Source organism: Macrotis lagotis, chromosome 6 (genome assembly GCF_037893015.1).
Source record: "Macrotis lagotis isolate mMagLag1 chromosome 6, bilby.v1.9.chrom.fasta, whole genome shotgun sequence".
In the NCBI taxonomy this organism is placed as follows: domain Eukaryota; kingdom Metazoa; phylum Chordata; class Mammalia; order Peramelemorphia; family Peramelidae; genus Macrotis; species Macrotis lagotis.
The window spans coordinates 11,887,341-11,897,509 of NC_133663.1; the positions used below are offsets into that span (position 1 = coordinate 11,887,341).

General features: G+C 43.1%; 1 protein-coding gene across 1 annotated transcript; it reads left to right on the top strand.

Moving 5' to 3' along the window:
* The first annotated feature begins 1,255 nt into the window (after window positions 1–1,255).
* LOC141490637 (fetuin-B-like) lies at window positions 1,256–8,754 on the top strand. The gene is made up of 7 exons (XM_074190754.1): window positions 1,256–1,547; window positions 2,982–3,092; window positions 3,627–3,714; window positions 5,397–5,569; window positions 6,161–6,268; window positions 6,918–7,001; window positions 8,255–8,754. Exons 1-7 carry the CDS (start codon window positions 1,320–1,322, stop codon window positions 8,600–8,602), a joined length of 1,140 nt encoding a protein of 379 aa, XP_074046855.1. The 5' UTR covers window positions 1,256–1,319; the 3' UTR covers window positions 8,603–8,754.
* The last annotated feature ends 1,415 nt before the right edge of the window (window positions 8,755–10,169 follow it).

The following is a 10,169-nucleotide window of genomic DNA, read 5'->3' on the forward strand; positions in this document are numbered from 1 at the left end:
TTTGAGCCTGGAGGAGCAAAACTTCAGGGGGGTGCTCCATCTCAGTCATATAGAATGATGATGGCCATTAACCACTAGTGTTCCATGTCCTCAATTAGAAACTTGGAAATTCTGCTATCAGAACCAACTTCTCATCCTTACATCCCTCCTGATGCCTCAGACTTATTCTCCAAGTCCTCAGATCCCTCAAGGTTTCAGTTCCTTGTCAATCCCTTAAACCTGACTTCTTTCTTCCCTTTCTAATCTTCATCCAACTGGTGACTTTCAACTCTTCCATGTCCTCTACTTTCAAATCTCTCTTCCCCTTGAGTTTTTACTGCTCATTTCTTGCCTCCTAACTTCAGCCTACTCCTTTATTTCCCTACCATCTAGACCTTTCCAGTCATGTTGGACATCCTTCTCCTTCTCTCTGGGGTCCAGCCAAGCTGACTTTTCTTCTCTTCCCTCATATGTAGTACCACATCTCCTCTCTCTGTGACTTGGCATGGACTATCTCCAAGCCTGGAAAGACTCCTTTCTCAACTTTCCTTCATGAATTCTTTTCTAATTCACTCAACTACTTGTGATTTCCTCCCCAAATCACTGTTTATTTTTTCTATATTCTATCTATAGCTATATGCCCATCTCTCTACATATAAATGTCTACACACACACACACACACACACACACACACACACACACATATATATTTATATATACCCACATACTCTAATGTCCTTTTCTTTCCCATTAGAATGTAAACTTGTGAAAAGGAATTGTTATTCCCATTTCCCCAGTGACTAGTTAGTTCCTAGAACATTATGTGGATTTAATATTTTGTTTGGTTGATAATAAATGGTGGAATCTGGAGGTGTATGGACCTTAGAGACCCTTTTGACCCAATCTAGACCAGAACAAGCATCTCCTCTAGGTCATATCCAGTAAATGGTCTCCCCACCTTTGCTGGAGGTCTTTCTGAGATTCTGTGAGGACTTGGAAAAAGGGCGTCTCCAATGAGTTTATTGACAAAAACTTAGGTCAAATGACTTGTTTTGACTTCTTGAGTAATCATTTTGGAAATGATTGGGAAAACCAAGTTTATTAATCAATGATTTTGAGAGGAGATTTGTCAGAAACATGAAGAGGAAACAAACTCTGCCCCACCCCCGATTTGGTAAGATGCCTGTCAATCATTGATGTGGCTCTCATTTGCATGTTTCAAGGTAACAAGAGTCACACAGGTTAGTCTTGGATTCATGAGGTTAAAAAGGTTTAAAGATGAAATCACCATTTGCCTTGGTCTCCCATTGTTACCTCCTGAGGGAGCCAGTCTGGCAGAATGAGGTCCTCTCTCTTTCTGGGCCTCTTGGTCCTGGTGCACAGTTGCTGGAGTGTAATCCTCCCTGTTCAGGTTCCCCAAGCTTCTCCTCTCCTCCTTTCCCCCAGCTGTAATGACTCTCGTGTGTTGTCTGTGGCAGACTTTGCTTTGCAAGGCATCAATGAGGACCGGAAGGAAGGCTATGTGTTTGGCCTCAATCGAGTGGCTGATGTCCGTGAACATCGTCAGGTAAAAAATACTATTCACTGGTGATGGTGGTGATAGTGTGGGATAGCAGGGTCATATATGATCTTCACACCCTCTATGTTATAGTCAAACTGACTTTATGTTCCCTGAATTGGCCATTCATTTCCCACCTCCATAATTTTGCTCAGGCTATCTCCCATGCCTGCCATGAACTCCCTCCTCAGCTCTCCCTCTTAGAAACATTATCTTTCTTCAAGGCTCAGTTCAGCTGCCACCTTTGGTAGACAGTAGAAGAGATGAGTATCTCTTCACTGGTTAGCCTTCCTCTTTTTGATGTTGTTGGTCCAGACTTGTGGTTTTCTTGGGGTGAGAACTCCTTGAATAGGGACCTCCCTTCATTCATGCAGATTAACAAATCCTAGTCTTAGGAAAACTCCTAGAGGCACTGAGATTTGAGGTGACTTGACCAGAAACACACAGCCAGAATTTCTTGGAGATAAGACTGACACCCAGGTCATCTTGGCCATTCTGGTCATTAGTCCTTCTTTCAACCCTTCTAGAGCTGATATCCATTTTTCTGCATCCCAAGCAGAATTTAAGTTTCTTAAGGGCAGTTTGTTGTTGATAATCTCTAGCATTTAGCTTGCTATCATGTAAATAATGGATTTTTCAATTGATCCAGAGTGTCCTAATGGTACTTAATGGAGGACAGACAGCATTCTTTTTAGGAATAGGAATCAATGCAAGTTTCCTGGAGTATGCAGCACTAGACCTAAGTTGTAAAATGGAACATAAGTATCTTGAGAGAAGAGACTCTCATTTTTGTCATTGAATCGCAGGACTTAACATAGTCTGCTTGCTAAAAGTGAGTGCTTGCTGACTAAGTTTTGAAGGAGGAGTAGGATTATGAAAATTAATCTGGAGAGAGCACAATATGGGGTGGAGGGAAGGGCCTATGTGAAGCCAGGAGTTGTCATGGAATCAGCTAGGAGTGCCATTTGAAAGTAACATCACCATCATCATTGTTGTTAGCATTTATATTTCACTGTAAATTTCACACAGCTTATGTAGATTATCTCATTTACATATTTAAGTAATGATAAAATATTATTTTAAGGTTTGCATATGTTGATCTCTTTTAGCAACCATAGAGTACAAGAGGAAAAAAATAATATAAGGGCTAGAAAAGTAGGTAAAACCTCCAAGACTCTGCCTTGATTTTATGTGGTGAGGGCACTTGGGTAGCAAACCTTTTTTCCTGGGGAAATGGTGGTCAAAGCCAGTGTTATCTACCTTCCCGATGTGGCTAGAATGATCCTTTCTAATGTAGCCCATTTCTTAGCTACTGCATAGAAAGAAACCTTTAGCACCTCCCTCTTCCATTGTTTCCAACTCCCATCTCTTCAGATTCTGGCACAACTTTGACTGGGTAGGCCATGAATGAAGCATTGCTTATTCTCCATCTCCTCTGAACAGGAAGGTTCAGGTTCTATGTACTATTTAACCCTTGATGTGATAGAGACAGAGTGCCACGTCCTCAGCAAGAAAAACTGGAAGGATTGTGCCCACAGGATTCTGCATAATACAGTAAGTGTTTATCCACCATTAGAGAGGGAGGGGAGATCTGAAAAAAAATGATTGTTTGAGTCACGCTTTTCTCAATAGTCTTGGGATCTAGCAGAAAATACCTGAGCTGAGGGTTAGGCTTGGGTGAGATTTGCCTCTCACTTACTGTGTGACCTTGTATAAGTCAGTATCTTTTTCTGATCCTCAGTTTTTTCAAGTGTAGAAATGGGGATGGATGGGAAGATGGACTGGATGGCTCTATAGTCTCTTCCAACTCTGTAAATATAGAATTGTTCCAATCAATAGTTCCCTTTTACTTAAATACATGCCAACATATACCCATTGTTTCACAGCCTGTCCAATCCTCATTCCATAGCACCCAGAAATTCTCCAGGCTGATTCCTTTTAGTGGGGAGAACATCTTCTTATAAACCTTGCCTTCTCCTTGTATCCCCCCATTACTATGTGTAAGCCTCTTGGGATAAGATTGTAGAATGAGGCATGGACATCATTTTGCTTTCTCTGCCACTATAACAAGAATGTGTTTGACCCTAGGTATATGGCCAGTGCAAAGCCATCTTTTATCTTGACTTGCCAGAAAGAATTCTACACCTGCATGCCTACAATTGCACTGTTCGTCCAGGTAAGGGGCTTTTTTTGAGTGGTGGATAGGTCTATTGTATTTATGTAGTTTTATTGACTTTTTTAAATGCTACAAATCATTTCCTGAAAAATGAAGATTCCTCCTGTAAGAAGACTTCCAGAGTCCTTCTTGATTTTAGTGCCTTCCTCCTGAGATTATCTTCAGTTCATTTTGACTGAATCTTGTGGTTTGTATGTTATCTCTTATCAGCTAGGGAAAGGCTTGCAATGAGGAACAATATTCTTCCCAGGGTTTATTACAATGACTGGAATATTGTAGGCATTTAATAAATGCTTGATGCCTGGCACATAGAAGGCACTGAATAAATGCCCATTGACTTGAGACAGACCAGTTGTCTAACTTGAAGGGCTGTGCCTCAGTTCAGTAGATCAAAGGTTCATGATTCCCCCCTCCCCCACACTAAAAACACACTTTAAGAAAAGCTCTTAAACTACTGAAACTGACAGCCTAGAACATTCTCATTATTTACAAGATTCCCCTCCCATAGTTCCTCATTCCTGCAAGAATAGGAAAGAAGGAAGTTTTGCTATCTGACCTCTGGGACCCAGAATTGTTGAGATTATATATTGAACATAATTTTATTGTCGGTTGTTGGTTGGTTCTTGTTTGTTTAGAAGAAAACCAAAATGGCATCAAGACTTGATGAAGGAAGGAGTGATAATGTGGGCCATTATTCCAATCGGTTGCATAGGTACAGTGATGTGCTTGAAGACCTGTCATGACTAAGGAGAATTACACTTGTTCAGGTTGGCTCCAGACAGTGGAATTAGGAGAAAAGTCTGGAACCTTTGAGTCCTTTCTTCTCCAGGGCAACATTCCCACTTCCTTCAACCAGTCATGTCATGGTTTGTGGCAGACTCCATGGCCTTTATCATCCAAGTTGTACTCTCCTGGGCACTTTCCAACTAAATGACCATCCTTAAGCATAGTGTCCAGTCCTCTAGCTGAGGTGGAAGGAGGGCAGAACACAGAGAAACTATGGCCTCTCATTCTGGAATCAAAGCCCTGCTCACATGGACAGAGAGGGCATTCTCTTTTTTTGTCCTGCTACTTCATGCTACTGTGGAGCTCCTAGGTCATGACATTTCTAAGATTTCCCATCCCCCCATATACCACACACCTGACAGCTGATTAACTATGCCTTCCCACCCCTTTGTACTTGTAAAATCAACTTTTTAAACCCAAATGTTAAGATTTTTATTAATCCTCCACCTGAATTTCACCTTACTGGGTTCAGTCCAATGTTCTAACCTGCCAAGTTCCTCTTGAATTCTGTCTCCATGGAATTGTCCATCCTGCTGGGCTTTGGGATATCTGCAAAACTGGACGGGTTGTCCCTCTTTGTCTTTACTTACACCTATAACAAGAAACTCCTCTGTGTCTTTATTGAATCTCTCAGTAGACTCTAAGCTCCCTGAGGGTAAGTGTTGTCTTTATATCCACAGTATCTGGGGAGTAGGACCTTGATGCCTCAACTGAAAGCTATAGTTCTTCAGACTTTGGGTGAATCTTGAAATCTGTTTTGTACATAGTAGGAATTTAACATATTCTTGAATTGTAAAACGATCAGTGTGTTGAAAATTCCCTGGCCCTATGATATAGCACAACATGATGTGAGACTTCATTATTCTGAAATCACAAAGAAGCTTATCTTTTCCCAGTTTCTAGAAGATCCATAGTCCACATGTGTCCTGACTGCCCTGGGCCAGTCTCCATAAACACCTCAGATCCCTCCATTTCTGAAACTGTTCGTGAATCCCTGGAAAAAATCAACAGGGAGGTTGCAGTGGGGAAGAAACTATATCTCTTCCAAGTCACAAAAGGTTATTCCCAGGTGAGTGGGAGATGCAGTTCACTCACCTGTCTAGCAGTCCTGTTTATCAACTATTCTTAGGCTAGAGGGTTCTGGGTGCTGGACCTGAGCTCTGGTTTGTACACATCATCTTGCTTTATTTATTAGCTTGTGAGGGTCTACTTGATTTGATAACACCCTACCCACTAGCTTTTCTCTAAGAGGACAACAAAAAAATTACCCCACTGCCAAAGGGTGAAGCCACCCCAAGGGACTGGGCAAGATAGCTTGTTTTCACCTCCAGAAGGAGGAAATCCATCGAGATGGAATTTAAGCAGTCTTGTACTTCTCCAATTCCATGAGAACTCCAGCCAGTCTTTTGAGGCCCCCTCAGAGATACCCCATGGTTCCTCATGGTGGAATATTTTGAAAGATTAATAGAGATCAGGAATACTTGTAATGGGACAAGGCAGAGACCTCTATCTCAGAGGATCATTATAAAGGTCATAGCCTGAGTAGATGACAAAGACATGATTTGAACCCAGGTCCTCTGCACCACAATGCATTTCAGTTTCACTGACATTCTTCCTTCTCATCTTTCTTCCTCTCTACACTTTCTCTCCCTCCCCACAGTGGGTATTTGGCCCTTCCTACTTTCTGGAATACTTAGTCACTGAGGTACCCTGCCCCAAAGCACTGCCTGGATTGGAAAAATGTCTGGAGCCGCCTGCTGACTTCAAGGTAAGTTCCTTCCTATGGACTATGGAACTTTGGAGTTCATGTCACAATCATTTTAGTCACTCAAGAAAAATAATCATCTTTTCAACGAGTTGGGGCCCTCCAGGAATTTGCATTTTCTACTGGGATGAACTTCACAATCAGAGGTAAAGGAGCCCAGAGAACAATCTTTTATCAAGTGTTTACTATTGCTAGGAACTGTGATCAGTGCAAGTAATACAAATATAAACAAGGAAAGGCAGTCCCAGCCTTCTGGGGGAAGATAACACCAGAAGGTAGGGGTAGTAGGCAGAGAAGGAAGGCACCAGGATCAGGACATAGTTGAGAAAGTCAGGGAGGAGAGACTTGCACAGATTGCAGAGACTGGCATGGATGCCCTCTTGGAAAGAACCAGTCAGTCAAAGGATGATGACCAAGGGGCGGAGGAAACTTCCAGTGAGGGAGGTTCAAGGAGGAAGTGAGCTTCCAGAGTGGAGAGGCTTCCGGGACATTGAAGAGTATGTCTAGAAAGAGCTTTGGGAAGTTAGCTTGGAGAAAAGGGAAGACCATAAAACCATCCTAGGGTGTAACCCCTGAGGAGGCACTAGCAAGATTGTCCCTTACTTTGTGCACAATCCTTTATAACACTGGCCTCTTTTTCCCCCTTTTCCAGCCTATAGGGTTGTGCAAGGGTTCTCTGGCTAAAAATGGTCCAATTAAGTATGTCGATGGTTCCTGTGAATTCTTCCAAATCAAGGTATTTTTAACTCTAGTTGTTTCTGTCCTCCCCAAATTGTGGGGAAATGATCATCCACCCTCTCCTTCCCCTTTGTTCCCTCCCCCTCTTCCCTTTTTAGCTAAGGCTCGCACCAAACTCAAGGAGAGGCAGTTCTGGATGGGGGCATGGGAAGAACTTCTGCTTCCCCTAACCAGATGGATAGTGGGAATCCTGCTCCCACCCAGGCTATTCTCAGTAGAAGGAACATGAGTTTAATCCATTGGTGCTACTCTTGGCCCTGCCACCTCTTCACTGGGTGCTCTTATTGGGTAGGTCACTTCTCTGAGAGCCTCAGTTTCCTCTTGGGTGAGATGAAGAACTAAATCCCTGCTCACCCTCCCTCCCTGCCCAGCAGGACGCAGTCTGTGCTCTTGTTGTGATGTGTCCAACAGCTGCTGTTTGTAGGACACCTGACTCCTAACACCCTGTGATGGAGAGGTCAGAAACATGTGGGTCTTGGGGGGCTCCAGGACTGGGATTTTGCCCATTGAAGGAAGCTCTTTCCCTTCAACAAGACAGATCAGTAGCTGTTTTGCAGCTGACTCTGAGTGTGCCCCACTTTCCTAGTAGCTGAGGTCAGAGAGAGCTTTTAGCTAGGCCGTGTCAGATGCAGATTGGAGCAATGATGCATGTGTCCCTCCATCCATGATGCCATGAATATCTTTAGAATATTTTTGCCTCCCTTTTACAGATGAGGAAACTGAGAGATTAAGTCACTGCCTTGACCATGATCACAGAGGTAGTAAGTGTCAGAGGCAGCACTGGAACCCAGGGCTCTCCTGCCTCCAATGTCTAGACTATTAGACACCATCTGCACACTCAGCACCCTGACAGAGCACACATTTTTATAGTGCATTAGGGTTTGCTTGGTTCTTACGTGGGCTAGCTTTTTTGCTTCTCTCAACTCCTCTGGGAGAGAGGTTTTGTGAGAGAACTCTCTCTGTTATTGTATTTCCATGTGGGAGAAGTGTCTCTCAGGAAAGGATGTGTAGAGTTGGCCTGTTGGATAACCATCGGCTGACAAAGCCAATCCTGCCTCTCCCTGTAAATTCGAAGCTCTTTTAACCTCTTCATTTCCAAAGTATTTTTTTAATCTGGAAGAACTGAGGGGCATCCTCTTGAAGTTTTCCTTTAAAAGAGAGCTAAGTGGCTCAGTGGAGTGCAGTGAGGCCTGGGATGCTCGGGAGCAGTGTGCTGGCGAGCTGGGTGTTTGAGGGTGTTACTCTTTTCAGCCAACAGAGGCCCCTGGGAGCCAGCCCAGCCAACAGCAGATTCCACAGCAGGTGGCCTCCCACTCCAAGGCTACACCTGTGCAAGGGGAGCCTAAAGGGTCTGTCCAGGTTTTACCTGAATTGGATGAAGGCAATGCTGAAGAGGAGGCCCAGAATAAGAAACCTGCTCCAGCCTTCCCTGTCAATTTGGATTTAACCACAGATCCCCTGGGTATGGCCATACACCTTCCAGTCCTCCCCCTTGTGCACAGAAACCCACCAACTGTGCTTCCTTTCCCAGGAGGGCCAAAGTCAAATGAGTGTCCAGGGCCTGCTGCGAACAGTAATCCTCTGATTCTCCCACCATGAAAGTCACGTACTCATACACATTCACGCAAAACCCTTAGTGGACAGCTAGTTCCATGAATTCAGATGGAGAGATGATGGGGAAAGGGGGAGCTCATGTAGTCCTCTATAATTCCATCCTTGCTATAATAAACTTTGTCATTTTCTTGATTCTACTTAATGTGAAATTATTTTAGTAAACTTTCTGGTCATGATGAATTAATAGTAAAAATACATACTGAATTTGTCCACCAATTATATTGAAAGAGAGGAGTTTGGGATACAAAAAAATAAAATATTTATCTATTTTTCTATTACCACAATTTTTAACACTTTTTTTTGCAAGGTTTTGAGTTTACATTTTTCTGCCTCTCCTGATAGAAAGCAATCTAATTTAGGTTATACATTTATAACTGTGCTAAACATAGATTCCTATTCACCATGTTATGAAAAAAGAATTAAAACCAGTGACGTTTTCTTTTGTTTTTATTTTTACAAGACAATGGAGTTGTGACTTGACCAAGATCACACATCTAAATGAATATTAAGTGTTTGAGGCCACATTTGACCTAGGTCTGTCCAATTAGAAGGCCAGTGCTCTATGCACGGTGCCATCTATCTGCCCCTACAGTGACATTATCAATGGGGATATTCCTTCGATTCACCATACACCTACATCTTTTTATCTTGTATTATTACTCTAGTCAATGTTACTCCAATATTACCATACTGACAATTAAAGCACTGAGAGATGGATTAGCTTTACCCTACAGTTGAAACTGCTCGAAAAACCTTGGTGATATGGAAAAGATCTGACTCTAAAGGTTAGTCTCCTATTGATCACCAACTGTCCTGATCTTCCTCTATTAGGCCATGGGTTCCCATGGCATCATTGCACACACACCCCCCCGCCACTGTAATCAGTTTTATGTGCAAGCTTGGCTTCCCTTTCCTGATGTCATGATCTTCTGGGACACTGAAGGACAGCAGCGGCATCTTTTCTCCTGGTCAGACACTGTGCTGACAAAGCTCTTTGCAACGCTTCCAACAGTTCCTTGTGGGTAATGCTCCTCGGCCTACTTACATTTCCCACAGAGCACTCCATTGCCCCTTGGTTAAGGTACAGCTATAGCTCTTTGGAGCAGAAAGTAGAGCCATAGAGCACAGTTGGGACAATATTGGGCTTGGGGGAAGGGGTTTTGTTTCAGGGAGAAGCGTTCAGGGTCATTGAATTGAGAGTCAATATCAGAATTGAGGATTTCCCAAACGCAATCCGCTTAGGCAAGGGAAGTACAGATAATGTATGCCCTTCAGGGAACATTTACTAAGTCCTTACTATGCATGCAAGCTTATAGAAAATGTTTGGAATACAAGGAAGGGAAAGTTGTCTGGTTCCTGCCCTCCAAGAGCTGACAGCCTCATCAAAGAGAGGATGGGCCAGTCCTAGAGGAAGTCATCAGTAAGGGAAAGGCCTGAGAACTAATCAGGACTGAGGCAGACAGAGAAAATAACTGCTTAAAGAACACTTTAAAAAAAATATATTAAAAAAAAAGACAGACCTGAAGTCCGAATCCAGAGTGCTGTGTGCGAG